This window comes from Microcaecilia unicolor, chromosome 7 (assembly GCF_901765095.1).
Source record: "Microcaecilia unicolor chromosome 7, aMicUni1.1, whole genome shotgun sequence".
Classification (NCBI taxonomy): Eukaryota; Metazoa; Chordata; class Amphibia; order Gymnophiona; family Siphonopidae; genus Microcaecilia; species Microcaecilia unicolor.
The window spans coordinates 91,901,575-91,923,722 of NC_044037.1; the positions used below are offsets into that span (position 1 = coordinate 91,901,575).

The following is a 22,148-nucleotide window of genomic DNA, read 5'->3' on the forward strand; positions in this document are numbered from 1 at the left end:
CTTATTAAAGATGGAACATCTCTGAAAGTGGATAAGATATGTAGAGTATTTGGGGTATTACTTGATGCCTCTCTGAATATGGAACCACAAGGCAATACTGTAGTTAGAAAAGCTTTTTTAAACTTAGGATCCTATTTACTAAGCTGCACTATGGGTGCATTACCGTTTTTAGTGCATGCTAATGCTAGAGACACGCATAGGAATCTATGGGTGTGTCTACTTTTAGCGCACGCTAATTTTTAGCGCACCTTAGTAAACAGGGCTCTTAAGCAGTTGTGGCTTTTTTTTATTTTATTTTCTTTAAGATCACTTTAGAATACTTAACAATTTTATCCCAATTAGATTATTGTAACTCTCTTTATCTGGGAATTTCAATACAATTGATGTCTAGATTATGATTAATTCAAAATATTGCTGTCAAGTTGATATGTAAGAAGTTTAAGTATGACCATGTTTCTCTGTTGTTGATAGAGCTCCACTGGTTGCCTGTTGAGACTCGAATTATGTTTAAGCTGTATTGTTTAACTTTTAAAATTTTACATGGGTTTTCACCAGAGAGCTTTGATTCATTTGCTGGGAAATGCTAAGCTACTGAAATGATAATTGCCTTCTTTTAGCATTTCCTTCCGTGAAAGGAATGAGAGTTAAATCTGTTTATAAATCCTTTAGGACCCCTTCTACCAAGCTGCGGCAAATGGGGGCATCAGCGTGTGTTTTTGACATGCGCCAAGGCCCCCTTATACTGCAGTGGGTAAAAGGTAGGTCTTTCTTTTCTTGAGGAAATGGACCTGCAGCAAGTGAAGGTGGTGGTAAGGGTTCCTGTGGTAGCCTGGCGGTAACTGGGCAGTGCACAGCACTGCCCGATTGCTGCCAGGTACACAGCGGCACTACAAAAATAAAAATAAAATTTGTAGTGCCAGATATGATGGTGCGCTGGGAATGGGAACTATTGCCAGGCTGCTGCAGTAGCCCGTAGGTACTTCCTTTTTAGCCCAACACGGGCTTACCACCGCTTTGTAAAAGTGCCCCTTAGTTATCTTCCAGTGAAAGTATGGAACTCTTTGCCATTAAATATTCAGCTGTCTTCTAGTTATATTAATTTTTGAAAGATGCTGAAATAGTAAATTTGTACTGTAATATTGTATGCTTATATTTTTGGTTTTGATGCTGCATTTAGTTATTTGTTCCCCTCCTTGAACCTGTTTCAACAAGGATATAAGGAAGAGATGTTGGACCCCAGGGTGTAGGGGAGGGATGGAGAGATACTGGATAACAGGGAGGGAAGAGAGAGGTAGAGATGTTGGACCCAGGAGTGGGAGGGACAGAGAGAAAAGAAGGAGAGAGTACTGGATCATGGGGTGGGGAGGGAAGAACAGGAAAGAGAGTAGGAGAGATGCTGGATCATGAGGGGCATGAGGGAAGAGAGATGGGTCAGGAAGATGCTGGAGGTGGAGGAAAATAGACAGAGATGTCAGGCTACAAGGATGGGGGAGGGTGAAAAGATGATGAGCTATAAGAGTAGAGGAATAGGGAGGGGAGATACTGGAAATGGTAGAACCATGTGGAAGAGACCAAGGGGGTGGTGGCAAGGAGATGAGTGAGAGAAGTATAGTGAGTATAAAGGGTAGAAATGTGGCAATAGGGCATAGATGAAAAGGAATAGGAGGCCGGGGAAGGAATGAGACAGGAAATGGAACTGCTAGGGCAGTGATGGCGAACCTTTCAGAGACCGAGTGCCCAAACAGCAACCCAAAATCGAATTATTTATCGCAAAGTGCCGGTACTCATTATGGGTGGGGTCACCACATATGACTCCACCCCTATGATAGCCACACCCCTTACACCAGCCATGGCGCATATAAACAGACATCATTGAAAATATTATACTAGTATAGGAGAAAAAAATAACATGATTTTTTTTTCCATTATAAATCATTTCTGTAAGCTGTTACAGCTCCAGTATACCTAGTGCAAAATAAGACAGCAGATGTGAATTCTCAAATTGGACATATTCCAAACACTAAAATGAAAATAAGATGATTTTTTTTCTACCTTTGTTGTCTGGTGATTTTGTTTTTCTATCCATATTGGTCCTAGTCTCTGATTCTGCTGCTCTCTATCTGTTCTCTTAACTCCGTTTCCAGGGCTTCCTTTCCATTTATTTCTTTACTTTCCTCCTTTCTTCTTCATTTCTTGCCCTCCATCCATGTCCAGCAATCCTCCTCTCCCCTCCAGCCACCCATGTCCAGCCACCCTCCTCTCCCCCCTGATCTCCCCTCCAGCCACCCTCCTCTCCCCCTGCCCTTCCCTCCAGCCACCCATGTCCAGCCACCCTCCTCTCCCCCCTGCCCTCCCTCCCAGCACCAGGCCTCCCTCCCTCCCACCGAGCATCAGGCCACCCTCCCACTCAGCACCCAGCAGCACCCAGCATCAGGCCTCCCCTCCCACCCACCAGCACCCAGCATCAGGCCTCCCTCCCTCCCACACAGCACCCAGCAGCACCCAGCATCAGGCCTCCCTCCCACCCAGCAGCACCCAGCATCAGTCCTTCCTCCCTCCCTCCCCCCAGCACCCAGCATCAGGCCTCCCTCCCACCCAGCACCCAGCAGCACCCAGCATCAGGCCTCCCTCCTACCCAGCACCCAGCAGCACCCAGCATCAGGCCTCCCTCCCACCCAGCACCCAGCAGCACCTAGCATCAGGCCTCCCTCCCTCCCACCCAGCAACAAGCACCAGGCCTCCCTCCCTCCCTCCCACCCAGCACCCAGCATCAGGCCTCCCTTCCTCCCAGCACCAGGTCGTCCGCCCGCCCTCCAACCAACTAAGCATCAGGCCGCCCACCCTCCCTCCCTCCCAGCACCAGGGCCCCTCCTCCTCTTCTGAAATTTAAAAGGCGTACCTCGGGGTTAAGGCGGCGTCGGCAGCGAAAAGCGTGTTCTTTGCTCGGTGCGCCTTCGGCCTTCCCTTCTGTCTCTCAAGCTCTGGTCCTGCCTATGAGGGCCCTCCAGGCTCTCTCCCCAGCCATAGCCAGCTCTGCAATTTGGGGGGGGGCGCAGAGGGGGCCCAGGGAGAGAGCCTGTTGTTAAACATTTACCAGCACACCACTGCTGTCGGTCAACCAGTTTCCAAATCAGTTCACCACTTTGGGTCCTAAATTCAGCCCTCTTAGTTTATTCATGAGTTTTCTGTGAGGAATCATATCAAAGGCTTTGCTGTAATCCAAATAGATTACCTCTAGCGCATGTCCTTTATCCAGTCCTTTGGTCTCCCAGTCAAAGAAATCAATCAGATTTGTTTGACAGGATTTTCCTTTGGTAACGTCATGATGCCTTGTATCCTGCAACCCACAGGATTCTAGAAAATTATCTTTTCCTTAAGCAACGACTCCATTATTTTTCCTACCACCAACGTGAAGCTTACCAGCATGTAGTTTCCCACTTCTTTCCTGTCCCCACTTTTGTGAAGAGGGACCAAATACGCTTGTCTCCAATCCTGCAGAACTTCTCCTGATTCTAAAAATCTACTAAATAAATCTTTAAGATGTCCCACCAGGATTTCTCTGAGCAACCTCAATATCCTGAGATATATCCCATCGGGTCCCATAGCTTTATCAACTTTCAGATTTTCGAGTTGTTTACAAATGCTTTCTTCTGTGAACGATGCAATATCCACTCCATTCCCAGATGTACTCTTGGCTATCTTTTGTGTGATTGTCTTGTTGCAGTCTTCTGTATTTCTTGAATGCCGACTCTTTTCCCCTTATTTTTTGGTTACTTGTTTGGAGAACCATATAGACTTCCTGTTTCTCTTGTTTTTGTTTACTTTCCTTGTATAAAGATCTGTTACTGTATTTATAGCAGCTTTCAGCTTGGACCACTGCCCTTCCGCTTCTCCTATGCATACCCATGTCATCAGCTCATTCTTTAGGTAGTCCCCCATTTTATCAAAATTAGCATGTCTGAAATCCAGTATTTTTATTTTTGTGTGTCTGCACTCTGTTTTTGCTCTTATATCAAACCACTATTGCCTAGGTCAGGGAGCATTCTCATTTACTGAAGGTATGACCCCATTTGAAGCCTGACTCACAGTTTGGGGACCTCTGTCCTAAAGCTTCATTCCATAACTTCCAAACATTATTTTGCCACTCTTGTCTATAGATTTTACAGCAGGAAAGTCCACACTCACCATCATCATGAAATATTCATTACAAACAAACACATTTTCGCTGTGCTTTTTCTTACAAGCAAACACTACACGTACCCACTCATTCTATAACAGGTCGCCTACAGTTAGGTGCCAATTTGTGTACTCAGATTATAGAATACAGCACTTATGCATGCGGGTGTTACAGATATGCATATATGTGCTAGTTGGGTGCTAAGCAGTTTTCTATAATCGTAGCACCCAACTTGCATAGTGAATAATTCCAAGGTGGCGTTCATATGGACACAGTATGGGCATCTCCCACAAATACAGGCACACATTATAGAATAGTGTAAATTACGTACCAAAGTGCAACTCTTGGGTGGGCGCATTTATGCCTGTTGTAGACATGGTATCAGAGGGGGTACCTAAATGCTGGCACATAAATGCCAACCTACACTAGTATTCTATAACAGAATCTGGGTGCTGAGCTCAGTCAGATTACATTATAGAATTCGCACTTAGTGCCCAGCGTTTTGGTGCCTAACGTTTGGTGCAATTTATAGAATTGCCCCCAAAAGCACTTAGGAGGTAATATTATAAGAAAATGCCTAAAATGTTTTCCTCCCCCAACCTCCTCAGCCTGCTTGCTTTTCATACAAGTTAAAAACACATTAGTTTGCACCAGTAGCGTAGCTACGTGGGACCACAGGGGCCTGGGCCCCCCAAATTTCCTCTGGGCCCCTGGTTTTGTTGGTGGGGGTCCCCAAACCCTGCTAGCTGAAGTGTTGTCCAGCGTCGGTCTCCGGCGCCACTGCTCTGCTCTGTCTTCCCCTCACGTCCTGCATTCTCCTTTTAGTGAAAATAAGCATGCTCAGTTTCACTAAAAGGAGCATGCTGGATGTGAGGGGAAGACAGAGAAGGGTAGGCAACACAGAGGCACCGGAGACTGACGCTGGACAATGCTTCAGCTGGTAGGGGTTGGGGACCCCGCCAGCCAAGGTATTTGCTGTGGAAGTGGGTGGGGAGTGGCAGGGCAACAGCGGCGGCGGGGCAGCAGACCAAAATGTGCCTCCCCCACCTCAGGCTCTGGCCCCCTCCCACTGTGAAGTCTGGCTATGCCCCTGACTTTGCACATGTAATTTTACCTCAGAAAAAGGGTGGACAATTTTCATACCCTGTGTTCCTGAGCAAATGGCTTTTTAAAAGCGCCCATCATACAGTGTGCATAAGTGTGTGAAAATTGCCCACCCCTTTTGCTGGGAATAAAATTATATGTTGAAATCAACATTTGTGTATATGTATATAAATATACATACCCCATATGTGTTGATTCCCACATCTGACTTTACCCCAAGTAAAGGGTAGGCATATACACACACATCTGCAAAGACACACATACTTTTCATGTACAGTATGTTATATGCAGTATATATCTCTCTATCTATCTATATATATATATAGACTAGATATACATTCACACAGTTGTCTCTTGCTGAGCAGAAAACGTAAGTGTAGTTTGGGGTGATCATGGTAGGGGGGTCGTTAATGCTGAATTGGTTCCTCTACCCCCCCCCCCCCAATATGATTTCCTTACCATTTGCCTTTCCCAAAGTAAGGAGGCAAACTCAAAGCTGGCGATAGGGGGTGGCAACCAGGGCAATTGCCACAGGGGGTCCTAAGCCTGCTTCAAGCTGAAGAAGGCATAGCCTGCAAGCTGGCTTTGGGGCCCCCTCCCCAGTTTCTGCCCTGGGCCCCTGCATGCCAAACACCAGCCCTGGATAAACCAGAGGCGTAGCCAGACTTCGGCGGAAGGGTGGTCCATTGCCTGAGGTGAGGGGGCACCTTTTAGCCCCCCCCCCCCGGCGCTGCCAACCCCACCCCCCACCATTGCCGACACCCCCTCCGCCACAGCCGCCACCTTGACCCCCCCTGCCGACGACCCTCTCGACCCCCCCCCCCCCGCCGCCAACCCTCCACCACCATCGACTACCTTTGCTGGTGGGGGACCCCAACCCCCGCCAGCCAAGGTCCTCTTCTTCTTTCGTTTTGTTTATGAGTCTGACGTCCTGTATGTGTAGGACATCAGACTCAAACAGAACAAAGGAAGAAGAGGACCTCGGCTGGCGAGGGTTGGGGTCCCCCGCCAGCAAAGGTAGGCGACGGCTGGTTGGCGGCGGGAGGGGGGGTCAAGAGGGTCGTTAGCGAGAGGGTCCAGGGCCAAATCTATGGGGGCCCAGGCCCCCGTGGCCCCACGTAGCTACGCCCCTGTGGTAAACTACACCTATGTGGCACTACTCTGATGGTCACCAGTCCCTCACACCGATTGTGGTACCTTGTAGCAAGCTCTGGAGATTAAGCTGAGCCTCCTGATGCAGCTCCTCTACGCAGGGCAACCTGCCAGGGGCATGAAACACATTCACAGGCTGTTGCCATGACAATTTACGGTGGGCTGTTTTTTTGCTCTCTGGGTCCAAGTTAGAGACAGCTACAAGAAAAAGAGATACAAGCAAATGAAAAGAGGAAAATTCAGCAGCAGCTTCTAAGTTGTTCTTGGGCCGCCTCTCCAGCACCACCACTGAGACAGGCAGATGCTCACACCCAGTCAATGCCACACAAAAAAAGCACTCTGGTTCACATCAGTACTTGTAAATTCTTTGCACACTAACTGCTGGATTCTATATAGTACACCTAGAGATCCACACTAAAATCCAGGCATATTCTATAACAATGCATGTAACTTAATTGGCTTAACAAGCTAATCAGTATTGATATCTGCATTTTGCAAGCAATAATAAGCACTAATTGGTAATAGTTACAATTTACGTGCATAACTCGCTAAACATATTCTGTTTTGAACTGTGTCTTAAGTCTGATGTGTGCAGTTCAAAAGGGGTGTGGCTATGGGCGGGGAAATGGGTGTTTTGTGGGCATTCCAAAATCTTTGCGCGTAGTATAAAATATGGTTCCAGTGCATGTAAATCTACAGGCAGGGCTTTACACCCCGTTTTCATTGATGTAAATTGAGGTGTGTAGTTTTAGGCTCTGGGATATCAACTAAGCATATTCTATATACAGAATCTAAATGTAGGTATTTAGAATCTGGCCCTAAGACCACACTCCTCTCCTGTCTTTATTTAGTATATCCTTCAGGGGGGAAAAAAGTCCAAAGGTTTCTAAGGAGAAGAGGGGAGACAGAGTATCTGGACAAGCAAGTGGACCATGAAGAAGTTTGATACTTAAAGCAACAAGCAGAAACTTTATGTTACTCAGAGGATCATAAAACAAGGTACAGCACACAAGCAAAAAATAGGACAGTTTACCTTGAGAAGATGAAGACACTGTAAGATCAGTGTCCAGAGAGCCTAAAAAATCCTCAGTGGAGGAAATTTTATAAAGTCATTTTCATGTGTATGTGCCAATATATGCACGTAAACCCCCAAATTCTATAAAGATGAGCACCCAACTTTACATTTAGACAGTGCGTTTTTTTCTAGCAAAAAAGGTGCCGGTACTGAAACTCCAGGCCACCCTTCAGGAGTGGGGTGATCACTGAGGGACCCACCCCACAATAGCCAGGTCCCCTGCAACCAGTCACAGAATCTATGACAAGGCAGAATTGCTGTGTAGAGCATGAGCTCTTTCATTAAAACTTGGGGACCATGGGTCAATTTTAGCAGGCAATGGAAAAGGTGCGAGTACTCAGTACCCCCAAGTACCCCCTCAAAAAAGCCCTGCATTTAGAGCCCAAATAATTAGGTCAGTTGCATATGTAACTTATTATAATAATGAGCTGATAATTGATGTTATCTAGCAATAATTGGCACTATGTAGTGTTAATTACCGCTAATTGGCACCAATCAGTAGCTACGCATGCAACTGACCATGGTCAGTATTCTATAATATGTGAGCACAAAATCCATAGTACACAACTGCAAAGGGGCGTGGACCAGGAAGGAGGATGGGCAAGTCAGGAATGTGCCCAGGATTTGCATACACATGTTAACATAACTTAAGAAGAGCCATACTATGTCAGACCAATGGTCCATCTAGCCCAGTATTCTGCTTCCAACAGTGGCCAATTCAGGTCACTAGTACCTGGCAGAAACCTCCATGTTAACAATTCCAGGGCAAGCAGTGGCTTCCCACATGTCCATCTCAATAACAGCCTACGGACTTTTCCTCCAGGAACTTGTCCAAAGTTTTTTTTAAACCCAGATCCATTAATTGCTGTTATGCACCTAACTGCCTACAGTTAGGTGTAAGCAGTTATATCGGCCTTTGAGCTCATGCTTGCACCTAAAGTTTGATGCATAAATGCAGACTTGCATTAGTATTCTATAAGGGCAGTTCTGCGTGAAACTGCTGTTACAAAATTGGCGCTTAGGGCCTGATTCTATATATGGCGCCAACATTTAACATGCTCTAGGCAATTATGCCTAAGTGTATTCTAAATACTGCTCATAGATAGAATACACTTAGGTGTATTTAATGCATGTAAATCTATACGCATCTATTTATGCCAACAAAAAGCTGGTATAAATCCCTTTATAACAACGCATATAGATTTTGTAATGCCAACAAAATGCCCATTTCTATGCACCTAAACATGCCCCTTTTTGCCTGCATGCGTTAGAATTTAGGCACAGTAAATTGCAGAATACACTAAGCAATGTATGCGTGCACATAAATTCTAAATTTTGCCAATTAGTGCTGCTTGTTAAGAGCTGTTAACGCTTAATAGCTTGTTAAAACAATTAATCTATGTGCGTAGTGGTAGAATACGCCTAGATTTACACGCAGAACCGTGCATTACTCTATGAATATATATATATATGGTATGTAGAATGTTTGGCGCCTAACTTTAGGTGACCTTTCTTGAACTTACCCCAAAATGGCTTTTAGAAAATTAGATCAGGCATAAAAGTATGTGTATTAAGATGAACGTACGTACTTTTACTTAAATCATTGCCAGGGACACAGTCCGAGTGGAACACGAGTAGAGTCATGAAGTACAAGCATTTGATTATAAAATATTCTAGTCCACACATGTACTTGCATGGAAATTTACACCTGCTTTCAAGCAGTCATAATATCTGTACTTTCAGTATAGGTGCTGTTCCTTCTGGACTTGCGCTAATATTTTATAAAAGGCACATAGGTGGGGATGTGTTTATAAATCAGCCAAAATAAGGCACCTTCTTGTTACAAAATTACCCTCACTATGTGGATCAGTTAAGTGGCTCTTAGTTCCAGTCTTCATCCCTCTCACCACCCAGACCAAGCTTCTCATGAGATGCAGGAGTGTAATTTGTTCTACAAATTGTGTCAACTTTGCATATTTAGTTCTCCTGCAGAACAAACCTGTTGGTGAGGACTAATGACTAGAATAAGTACCAATGAGTTGGACTTGGAGAAGCTTTCCAAAAATTCTAAAGTACTCTCAAGATTTTTCTTTTTGCTCAGGCTTCCCTCAACCCCCCCCCCCCCCCCCCCCCCAGTCAACTCCATTACAGATGATCTTTGCGATTCGTGAACACAGCAGATTGCTATTCTAACTCAGCCTTATTGTGCTTTCTCAAATGTCTGTGGTTTTGTTTTCATGAGTGTTAATTTATAACTTCTCCATCCCATTCATTTGCCTAGTTTTGTTGTGTTTTGTGGTATATCAAACAATAAATGGAATGGTTTTCTTCCATTTTGTGTTTCTATGAAAAAAATAATGAAAATATAGTACCAAATATTTTTGCACTGAGCAAGAGATCAAGGAGATATTATTTTGAACTACAAAACATGTCCCTGCCAGTCTTGAAAGTACAAGTCTTTTCTTCCAGGCTAGTGAGGACTATGGAACCCACTGTTTATTGATAACTAGATTTTAGAACCACTTAAGAGGCATTTATCACATTATCCTAACAATAAGCAATGCACCCAGGATAATCTGATATTTCCTTTCCAAAGGCATGGAACTGATCTATCCCTGAGACCTTAGTCCTTCTTGGGGGCAGGATAAAGAATCTTTACAGAGAGGAATAAAAGAACAGTTGTTAAACACTGCTAATTGTTTATTAATGAGAAATGTGTGTATCTAAAATATTGATGAACATGATAGATTGTTAGCAAACAGTCCCCAATAATTTTAAGTAGAAGTGTATCGAATAAAAAGCATATTTTACTATTCATCTGAATATGAATAATGAAAAATATTATTTGACCAAATACGAATAATGGGCATTAGCAACGTGAAATCAGAGATCAAGTGTTTATTTCTGTAGGATTTAGCACAGTAGGGCCCTGGATTATTCATATTTGAATTTAAATCACTATTCGACCAAATACGAATAATGTATTTGGGGCACTATTTGGGGCCGAAGCGAATCAATTTGGTACAGCTCTAATTTTAAGGAGGCCTATTTACTAACAAGATACATTAATATGAGCTATCATATTTTCATGATTAGACCCTATTCTGCCCTCACAGTTGTGTGCATGTTCTACATTTGTTTTTCATATCTGTGGTTGTAAAGTGTTTAGTGATGCTGTTGTTTCCTGACCTTGCACTCTGCACTCAGATAGGCCAGCTACTGCATGTAATTCTCTCCATCCAATCACTGAAGTCCTGGAAGATGCTTGTTTTAGTGACCTTAGTGACATGCACTGTGGCCAAGTCTCAGGCTCTCCCTTGGAAAGTGGATTCTATTTTCACAACACACTTAAGTCCAACTTCTCAGCTTCCTCAGTCTTACACTGTATATTACTTCACCTGTGCAATAAATCAACCCTTTCTTCAGACAATCCATATCCATTTCTCTCTAATATTGTCAGCCTGTCAGCAACTATAAATATCCAAGGAAGAAAGACTTCAGCTTCTGCATGCAGTAATGTAAAGTGTTCATGCTTATTTTCAAATAAACAATTGAAACTCAGAAAAACAGAGTCTTCCTTGAGTATGTTGGGCTGCTGGTTTAACTATCTGGATAGTAATGTATGTGCATGCTTTATGAGACCAGAACAAACCCCATAATAGATAATGGCAATTAAAGACTAATTGTTCTATATTTTTGCCCAGTTATTCTTCTGTGCTAAGGACCTATGATCCCACATCCCAGCTGCTAGACACAGAAGTTTGACTTCTCAAAATATGTCATTCTAGATATATTCATTGGAAACACATGATGTGTGACATGATGGGAGATAAGTTAAGCATGTAGAGCTTGTTGGGTACAGAAGAGTCTTTTCATTTTGGATTATTCTGAAGTAAAGAAAATAAAAACTGTAAAAGTCTGATATTTTGCCTTAGAATTTTAAGTCAAGGGCAATATCTCCAGATGGGCTACTTTTGCACATATCATGACTGTAGTGAACAAAGATGATCATTATTAGGCTGTGTGACGATACTGCATCAGTCAGCAAATTTTTAGGGGACAGCAAAAAAAGTGCCTACAAAATATCCCTGCAGCATTAGGGCCCCTTTTACCAAGCTGCGGCATAAGGGGTCCTGCGCTGGTGTTGGCATGTTTTTCATGCACGCCAAGGCCCCCTTTTACAGCAGTGAGTAAAAGGAAAGTCTCTCTTTCCTGCAGGAAATGGCCGTGCAGCAAGTAAAGCACTTGCTGTGCAGCCATTTCGGGGGGGGGGGGGGGAGCCCTTATTGCCACCCATTGAGGTGGCAGTAAGGGCTCCCGCACTAACCTGGTGGTAACCGGGCAGCGTGTGGCACTGCCAGGTACACTCCAGTGCTACAAAAATACATATATTTTTATAGCACCGGATGAGACAATGCACTATAGACACAGTAAATGTGGCTTAGTAAGGTGGGACTATGTGGCTGTGTGAGTAGGTAGAAGCTATGTGGGTTGGAAGGGACTATTTGGGGTGGTTTTAAGTGGCATCATGGGGTAGATTCAAAAAGAAAGTGCGCCAAAAATTAGGCATGAAGAATATGGGTACTAAGCACCAATTCTATAATGGCAATTGCACGCAAAAAATGCTGTTAAGAAATAGAGTGCAAATTGGCATGAGTGTGACTAATTTTAGGCCTAGGCAATTATGCCATGTCAAAGGCTGGTGTAAATGGTTGCACCTAAAGTTGGAAGTTGTGCATGTAAGTGGGGGTAGGTGAATCTTCAGTCTTGTGTCTACCCTCCCCCAAATTTTCTGAGATTTTGAGAACTAAACTCAACAATTATAAACACCACCAATACCACCCTTCCCAGAATTATCATGCAATATAAACAGGTAATTGGACTCATCCTTTTAAATATTAAACTTTATTTTGTATATTTGTATACCCATATAATGATGGTAATTTCCAAAAGCCATTTACCCAGGTAAATATTTATGCAGCAGGTAAACAGACTACTTGAAAACTGCTGACCCTCCCCACAGGAAAAGTACATGCTGATCGTCAGTGCGTGTACAATGCTGATTAGCACCGTGCGCTGGAAAATGCATAGTGGACGCACATAAAAAATGAAATTACAACCCAGGCCACGTGGTAGCTGAGCGGTAGTTCCAATTTGGCACACGGAGGCACCTACACGGGCTTAGTAAAAGGGCCCCTCAGTTTGCCTGGCTGTCAGAACCAACAGTTCTTTGATACCCTTGCTTTCCCTAGAACCTGCCACCCAAGGCAACTATGTAGTCTGCCTAATGTTTGAACCAATCCTGATGACCTTGGTGTAAAGGTTCTGTGCCAGCTCCCTGTAACTGTAACTACAGGTGCCAGAATTTGTTTTAAATTCTGGTACCTGTAGTTTTGGTATATGGCCATTAGATGGCAATAACATCTCAGCATTTCAATACATGAACTACATGATCACAATTTACAAAATACTTGTGTACAGTAAAATAAGATTCTTTTGACAGACCTGTTTTCCTACTTCACAAATATTCCCTCAAGCCTTTAGCGCACTCCCATCTGCAGTGCCAGCAGATAAATTGCATGATTTAGCGTTCAGGTTCTGTCACAATTTGTGAGAAGGGAGCGAGGGCTAGTACAGCACAGGATTCTGAGCTGAGATTCCAGGGTTCTAGTCGTAGCACTGGATCAGCACGTTGGATGAGCTAACTACACATCATCTACAATACTGATTACATATGCATTTCAGTAGAATTCCGATTGCAATGCATGCTAGGATCTGTTATGTGAATGTCAATTCATATCTTTCACATATTTCTTTAGAGCTAAGGAAAGGAATGGGGATGGGAGTTGATACATCTCTTTCTGTGGTTAACAATCAAAGTGGTTTACACATTATATACAGGTACTTATTTTGTACCTGGGGCAATGGAGGGGTCACAAGGAGCTGCAGTGAAAATGGAACCCAGTTCCCCTGGTTCTCAGGCCACTGCACTAACCATTAGGCTACTCCTCCACCAGTGTGATGAAGCATATCCACAGCAACTTAGCTATGCCAAAAGTTTTTCACCTACCAGAGAATAAATGTTTACATCTGGTGTTTATTGCATGCAGCTGTTATTTAATTTTCTGCATCTGTTTGGATTGGTGAAGCAAAACACATTTTTGCCTCATCTGCATCTCTGTTCAGTATTTACTGCAGTGGATTCTCCCTCTGCAGAATGGAGATGGGCAACCCTATACTACAGCAGAAATCCATCTAAGGAGAAGAGAGAGTTAAGTCTGCTGGTCTATGTTGCAGCAAAAACATTGGGTGTTACACAGCATATCTGGAGTTCAATTCCCACTGCAAGGGAATTGTTCCTGAATGTTGTGTATCTGGTTGAGGAGTGGACACCAGATAGAGTGACAGTTCACCTGCTGGCTTGATTATATGTCTTTATTAGATTTTGCTATACTGGATGTTTCTGTAAAAAAAAAAAATCTACTTTGTCAGGATGATTTACTCATGTTTAAGCGTAATTGGTATTTGATATACCACCTTTTCTTTGAGGAGGTCAACGCGGTTTACAGTAATAACAAATGGTTTGAAATCAGTTTCCAGAAACCACATGTCTCATATGAACACTTTTTATCAAATTCCCAGTTCAGTGGCTCTAGCTGTGCTGTACTTGAGACATCTGAGGAGTAATTCTGTAGACAAGGCAATAATATTTACATGGCAAATACGAGCATAAATGACTAGGGCAGTGCTTCTCAAACTAGTCCTTGGGGAACACCGAGTTAGTCAGGTTTTCAGGGTATCCACAATGAATATGTATTAGATAGATTTGCATACTGAGGAGGCAATGCATGGAAAACTATCTCATGCATATTCATTGTGGCTATCCTGAAAACCTGACTGGCTAAGTGTGCCTCAGGGACTAAGGTATGTTGGACTAGAATACTAGCATATATATCCATATGTATGCATATATATCTCTTCAAAAAGGCTTACCCCACCAATCCACCGTAAATCCCCACACCCAGCATAACCAATGATCTTACTGGACATAATACAATCTATATTCCCTTTGACCCTGATGGTGCCTGATTCTTTTTTTTTTGTTACATTTGTACCCTGCACTTTCCCACTCATGGCAGGCTCAATGCAGCTTACATGGGGCAATGGAGGGTTAAGTGACTTGCCCAGAGTCACAAGGAGCTGCCTGTGCCTGAAGTGGGAATCGAACTCAGTTCCTCAGTTCCCCAGGACCAAAGTCCACCACCCTAACCACTAGGCCACTCCTCCTAATACACACCTACCTCATTAGACCACAATATAACCTGTATTTGTTATCAACTGAATTGGCGAACGCAATTAAGGTACTATCAGCCTTATTTTCGAAAGAGGAAGACGCCCATATTTCGACCCAAATCGGGAGATGGGCGTCTTTCTCCCGTGGGCATCCCAATCGGTATAATCGAAAGCCGATTTTGGGCGTCTTCAACTGCAATCTGTCGCGGAAATGGGCAAAGTTGACGGGGGCGTGGTGAAGGCGAGACTGGGGCGTGTTTATCGGCCGAGCAGAGATGGGCACCCTCGGCCGATAATGGAAAAAAGAAAAGCGTTTTTAGCGAGAAGTTGGGTCACTTTTTCTGGACCCTTTTTTCTCATGAACAAGCCCCCCAAAAGTGCCCCAACTGCCCAGATGACCACCGCAGGGAAACGAGGATGACCTCCCCTGACTCCCCCAGTGGTCACTAACCCCCTCCCACAAAAAAAAAAGAACTTTAAAAACATTTTTTTGCCAGCCTGTATGCCAGCCTCAAATGTCATACCCAGCTCAATCACAGCAGTATGCAGGTCCCTGGAGCAGTTGTTAGTGGGTGCAGTGGACTTCACCCAGGTGGACCCAGGCCCATCCCCCCCTACCTGTTCCACTTGTGGTGGTAAATGGGAGCCCTCCAAATCGCCCCCAAAACCCACTGTACCCACATCTAGGTGTGCCCCTTCAGCTATAAGGGCTATGGTAATGGTGTAGATTTGTGGGCAGTGGGTTTGGGGGGGGGGTTTGAGGGGCTCAGCACCCAAAGGAAGGGAGCTATGGACTTGGGAGGTATTTTACTTTTTATTTTAAAATGTTACAAGTGCCCCCTAGGGTGCCCGGTTGGCATGTGAGGAGGACCAGTACACTACGAATCTTGGCCCCTCCCACGACCCAATGCCTTGGATTTGTTCGTTTTTGAGCTGGGTGCCTTTGGTTTCCATTATCGCTGAAAAACAAAACCGCCCAGCTCAAATCCGCACACATCCGATGCATTTGCCCGGCACAAACTGTATTATCGAAAAAAAAGATGGGCGCCCATTTCTTTCGACAATACGGTCTGTCCCCCCCCCCCCCCCTTCACTTACCCGTTCTTGGACATAGACGCCCATGGAGATGGGCGTTCGCGTTCAATTATGCCCCTCCACATAAGCCACAATGAGCCTGCAAATAGGTGGGAAAATGTGGGGTACAAATGTAACAAACAAATAAATAAATGTCAAAAATCCAGTTATGCAGATATTTTCCGGGTGGGTATACACATGGACAGAGTCAGGGCAGTGCATGGGCAGGAGTAACATTTATGTACGTAATTTATATAATACTATAAATTACATGCATATACCCGACATCAAAGTGCAAACATTTACAACAGCTCTATGGCTGGCATATGTGTTTGTGTTTAACTGCACATGTGTACATATCCGGCTATGTTAGTATTTTATAAAGAAAAGCAGGCACCTCCTTTCCTTTATAGAATAGGCTCCAAATAGGTGCTTCCTTATCAAATTTCCCTTTTGGCGACTAATTTTAGGACATTATATTTTTCCCCACAGACACAGAACAGCAGAAACCCAAACAGGCCCCATACTTAGTTCAACCTATTGATGTTAGTCACTTATTTGATGGATAACATATCTGAGCTTTATAAGAGTGTTCATTTTCTTACAGTGATGTGGTTTGTAAGCTTGCTGAGAAGTATCCCTCCGAAGCAATGGGAGCTACAGGAGCATCCTGCTAAAGCAAATGCCACTTTGATAAATCTAAGTCATAGAAATCCATGTTAGCCAGGTCATCCTCTATCCACTTACAACCAGTTCTCTCTAGTGTGCAGTATGCTTATTTGTGCTGGATTGCGTTAAGGCACTGGTGGGTTCTGGGTGAAGTATAAACTACTGCCTTCTCTTGCTTAAAAAAAATACTATGAATCTGATTATGTATTTTCTCAATAAAACATTTAGGGGTGCTTTTACTATGGTGTGCTAATGGATATAGCATATGCTAACGATTAGCACGTGCTAAATGCCGTGCAGCTCATTGTATACCTAGGGGCTACATGACACTTAGGCCCCAATGCTCAAAATTCTGGCACTGTTCCAAATAGCATTATAAAAATACCACTGGAATAGCACAGAACAACACCCTAATGGTCAACAACAATTAGATGCAAATACAGGCATTCTCATAGTGTTAAGCATTAGGGAGTTTGGCGGGAGGATTGTGCTGGCGCATGCACAGAAGACTTCCACAGTAAGCTCAGCTCCTGTGCGCATGCGCCTGGCAAAACCTGAATGTGGAGCACACCTTGGCGTTTGTTTTCTGCGGCCTAAATATAACCATTTTTAAAAAATATTTTAGCACGGCCACTTTAAATTTAGATGCAGGAAACACGCCAATGTGTGCTTTCACGTCTGCTGTTTCTCACAACTAGTGCTTAAGGGCTTCCACGGGCTTCTGCTTCCAAAAGCAATCAAAAACCGGCAGATTTTACTACTACTACTACTAATTAGCATTTTTACAGCGCTACAAGGCGTACGCAGCGCTGCACAAACATAGAAGAAAGACAGTCCCTGCTCAAAGAGCTTACAATCTAATAGACAAAAATAAAGTAAGCAAATCAAATCAATTAATGTGTACAGGAAGGAGGAGAGGAGGGTAGGTGGCGGCGAGTGGTTACAAGTGGTTATGAGTCAAAAGCAATGTTAAAGAGGTGGGCTTTCACTCTAGATTTAAAGGTGGCCAAGGATGGGGCAAGACGTAGGGGCTCAGGAAGTTTATTCCAGGCGTAGGGTGCAGCGAGACAGAAGGCGCGAAGTCTGGAGTTGGCAGTAGTGGAGAAGGGAACAGATAAGAAGGATTTATCCATGGAGCGGAGTGCACTAGAAGGGGTGTAGGGAAAGACGAGTGTGGAGAGATACTGGGGAGCAGCAGAGTGAGTACATTTATAGGTTAGTAGAAGAAGTTTGAACAGGTGCGAAAACGGATAGGGAGCCAGTGAAGCGACTTGAGGAGAGGGGTAGTATGAGTAAAGCGACCCTGACGGAAGACGAGACGGGCAGCAGAGTTTTGAACCGATTGGAGAGGGGAGAGGTGACTGGGAGGCCAGCAAGAAGCAGATTGCAGTAGTCTAAACGAGAGGTGACAAGGGTGTGGATGAGAGTTTTGGTAGAGTGCTCGGAAAGAAAGGGGCGGATTTTACGGATGTTGTAAAGAAAGAAACAACAGGTCTTGGCGATCTGCTGGATATGAGCAGAGAAGGAGAGAGAAGAGTCAAAGATGACCCCAAGGTTTTGAGCTGAGGAGACTGGGAGAATGAGAGAGCCATCAACAGAAATAGAAAACGGGGGGAGTGGGGAGGTGGGTTTGGGGGGGGAAATGAGAAGCTCGGTTTTGGTCATATTTAATTTCAGGTGGCGTTGAGACATCCAGACAGCAATGTCAGACAAGCACACTGAAACTTTGGTTTGGATGCAAGGTGAGATATCAGGGGTAGAAAGGTAGATTTGGGAGTCATCAACATAGAGATGGTAGGAAAAGCCATGGGATGAGATTAATGAACCAAGGGAAGAAGTGTATATAGAAAAGAGGAGGGGACCAAGAACAGAGCCCTGAGGTACGCCGACAGAAAGAATCATGACAGAAGCATAAGAATCATGGGAAATCCTCATTCAACATCCTAATGCCTGCTCCGACCTGATGTTATTTTTTTTGCAGTGGTAAGGCAGTTTCATTTCGGGTGCTCTTTTCTGAGCATTGGGGAGGAACAGGGGCATAGTCAGACTTCGGCAGGAAGGGGGTCCAGAGCCTGAGAGCTGACCCCCCCCCCCCCCCCCGCCATTTTTGACCTCCCCGCTGCCATCACCACCTTTGAGCCCCCCAGCGCCAACCCTTTCGACCCCCTCTTCCCCCACACCGCTAATCCTCCCCCGCCGCCGGGTACCTTTGCTGGCGGGGGTGCAGGACGTCTGACTCATAGAAACAGAAGCCTGCCCTTGGAGATCAGCAACATGGCCGCGCCGGAGAAGAGGACTTCGGCTGGCGGGGGTTGGGGACCACCACCAAAGGTACTCAACGGCGGCGGGGGAGGGTTGGCGGCAGGAGGGGACCAGGGCCAAATCTACGGGGGCCCATGCCCCCGTGGCCCCATGTAGCTATGCCCCTGGGGAGGAATATAAGATGACCTTATTTACATGAGCTTGACTACATTTGAATGCTATCTGCACTAGTGCATGGCGCGTTCATTATTTCCCGCACGAGACCCCTCTGAACATGCTCTGCTGTAAGTGTGGTAGCTAGTACAGCACTAGTATCTTCTAGTGCCCGTGTTTCCTTTGAGCATCAGGGCCTTAATGCACATTAATTCATTAGCACGTGCTGAATCTGTTAGCACACTTTAAGAAATTCAGAAAAGGGACTTATTTTGGAGCGCAACAGAAGCAAAGGTAGAAGGAGAAAAAGAAAGAAACAAGCTGCCTCACACATATCAAAGGATGCCGATGGCACCAGGGCCCTGGGCAACTGCCCCTTTTGCTCAGTCACAGTGGATAAAATGGTCATGCCTACTAGCAGCATCTTTTGCAGGAAAGAAGCACATTACATTCACAATTTCTCACTGCAACAGAGAGAGGTTTGCATGGAGGCAGTGTCGATTAGAAGCATAAACTTCATTAATGCTGTGTGCTAGCAACCACTAATACACCAACCGCAGCCAAACCAATGAGCTGAGTGGCCCCATATGAACTGTTCCAAATTTGATCTCCAGTTGCAGTGAAGGAGAAAAACAGAGCGTGGTTTTCCTCAGCTGAAATCAGCTGCATCACATTAAGTGTACTTAGGAACCTTCATTTTTGGTTATTTTGTTTTTCCCAGGAAATTATCATTGGGCTTGATAATGAAAACAGTTTAACTTGGCAGGAGAGGCCATCCAGCAATATATAGTGGCACGTAAGTGATTGGTGCAGCTGAATATTGCCTGTGACTGGCCAGGCACTGTCTGGTTAGTGCCAGGGTGATCCAGGGGTAGAACTTGGGCGGAGCCAGAACTTAACTGGTTAGCGGTAATATTCAGTCCACTAACCAGCTAAGTAAATGGATAAAGTCAGGACAGGGAAAAGGCTGCCTTAATTTTATTCACTGAGTCAACTGGTCTGAACATTGGTTCATTGGTTCACTGGTCTGAACATTGGTTAGCCCACTGGGTGACCACATATACTTGCATACTCAGTGTCGGAGACCAGATATGGCCCAGCATTGAATATCCAGGGTTAATTCAGCCTGTAGCTGTAAGTGGTTTAAACTGCTGACTGCCATGGGCTGAACATCTACCCGACTAGGAAAAAACAGGAGACAATCAATGGAAAAAATGACACCATTTTTCCAATGAAAAATTATATATTATATACACAAGACAGAGACATATACATATAGTCCCATAGATAAGCAACAGGCCCAGCATGCACATATACACAAGGCCCTGCACTAGGCACACTGCCACAAGGGAGTGAAAGAGATAATTAAAACAGCTTGTGGGTAAGGGGCAGGTGGATGGAAGGTAGGAGAGAGAGATGCTAGAGACTGGGGAGGGGAAGAAGGAAGATAGGGATGAAGAGAAATGCAGGAGACAATGGGGAGAGGGGAGGAAGATAGAGAAGAAGAGAATGCAGGAGACCATGGGGGGGGGGGAGTGAGATAAGGAAGAAGAGACAAAAGTGTGATTACATATTCAACCACCACTGGCCAGCGTGTTGGCACTGATTTATATGGCACATGTTAACTTTATATTAATTTTTGTTAATTTATTTTATACACTCTGCTAGGGAGCGTACCAGGAGCATAGCCAAACCTGCCAGAATTAACCTGGGTGGGCCGTTCGTTCATTCCCTCCCCCCCCCCCCCCCCCCAGGCATCTGCTTCTCTCTCCCTCCTTAGCCTACCTGGGCAGTGCTTTCTCCCTTCGCCATCCCCTCCCGAGTTTTGCGTTTCTCCCTCTCTTCTGCCCGCTCTCCCCGTCCGCGTGGTCTGGTCACTTTTACTCCCTGAAGTGCCGTTTTCCCTCCAGCACCGGCGATTCCCATAGCCTTCTGCCAGCGTGCATCATCGGGGGCAGGGCCTCTCCTCAGGCGCGTCCCACCTTTGCATAGTAGGCGGGACGCGCCTAAGAGGCCCCGCCCCCGAGGACGCATGCTGGCAGAAGGCTATGGGAATCGCCGGTGCTGGAGGGAGAACGGCGCTTCAGGGAGTAAAAATGACCAAACCACGCGGACGGGGAGAGCGGGAAAAGAGGCAGGAAAAGATTGGCGCCTCACTTGGGTTGGGGCTTGTTAGGGTGGGGGCGGGCCTGAAGGAAAAGTGGCTGCGCCTGGGCCCATCCAGGCCCGCCCGTGGCTACACCCCTGGATAGTACTGACATTCATGAGGCCCTCTGGGTATAATGGTTGCCAATCCCTGTCCTAGCAGGGCACAGTCTCCTATGCTTCCCTCAGCAGCAGATTTAATGGTAGCTCTGACCTTCCTTCCCAACAGCAATCTGCATGTGCTGTTGGGCCCCTACTTTTCTGCTACTTGTACAATCCAGGCCCAGTTCCTTTGTATACCCTACTGTTGATCTTCTGGGGGAGGAGATTTAATTTAATGTAATGTTGGCATTTATAATCTGTTTAACCGTTAAGTTCTAGGTGGAGGAACAATTACAGAATAAACAGTTACAGGACAAACAATTAAGGAATAAACAATTCAGAATGAGCAATGAAAAATAATTAGAACTTGAACTAGTTAACAGTTTTTGCAAAAAAAAAACTTGGGTTTATATAAAACTAGCTCTCAGAGAACAGAACAAGTTTGAGATTAGGGACAGCTGAGCATGGCTTTGGCTTTACGGTATTAAAACCAATAGGGATACTGTTTTCTTTAGTCTAAAATAGTGTTCCTTTTGTGTCCTTATGTATCCCTGTATGTTCGAGGGAATAGATAATTTTCATTTGGTTTATGTTGATTCCTTATGTAAGACTGCCGATATCATAGACCTCTAAAGCTGGAGTTTTGAATAAGTTTGAGTGCCACAATGTCTTTGGAACAACCAGGTTATTAATAGATCCACTGGAAATCATCGCAGGCCTGCTGCTATGTTTTTTGTCATTAAGATAAAAATAATTTAAAGTGATTTTCACCTTTGAAAAACCTAGGGCTTTGTCTGTGAAAATCAGATAAACCAAGAATGAAAAGCCCTTACTGAGCAAATAGAGGCCATGAGGAAGATACATGTTTCGTGCAATACAAGTTCCTACTTTATGCAGAAGAGTTTTCCAGTCCATAAACTCCAGTAAATAACTTCAATAAGT

At 44.8% G+C, this 22,148-nt stretch overlaps 1 protein-coding gene across 1 annotated transcript in view; it reads right to left on the reverse strand.

Moving 5' to 3' along the window:
* NHSL2 (NHS like 2) overlaps positions 1 to 22,148 on the reverse strand; it is a 575,930-nt gene that overhangs the window by 108,237 nt on the left and 445,545 nt on the right. Inside the window, 1 exon segment of the mRNA XM_030209676.1 lies at positions 6,479 to 6,631. Within this exon segment, the coding sequence (XP_030065536.1) occupies positions 6,479 to 6,631 (153 nt within the window).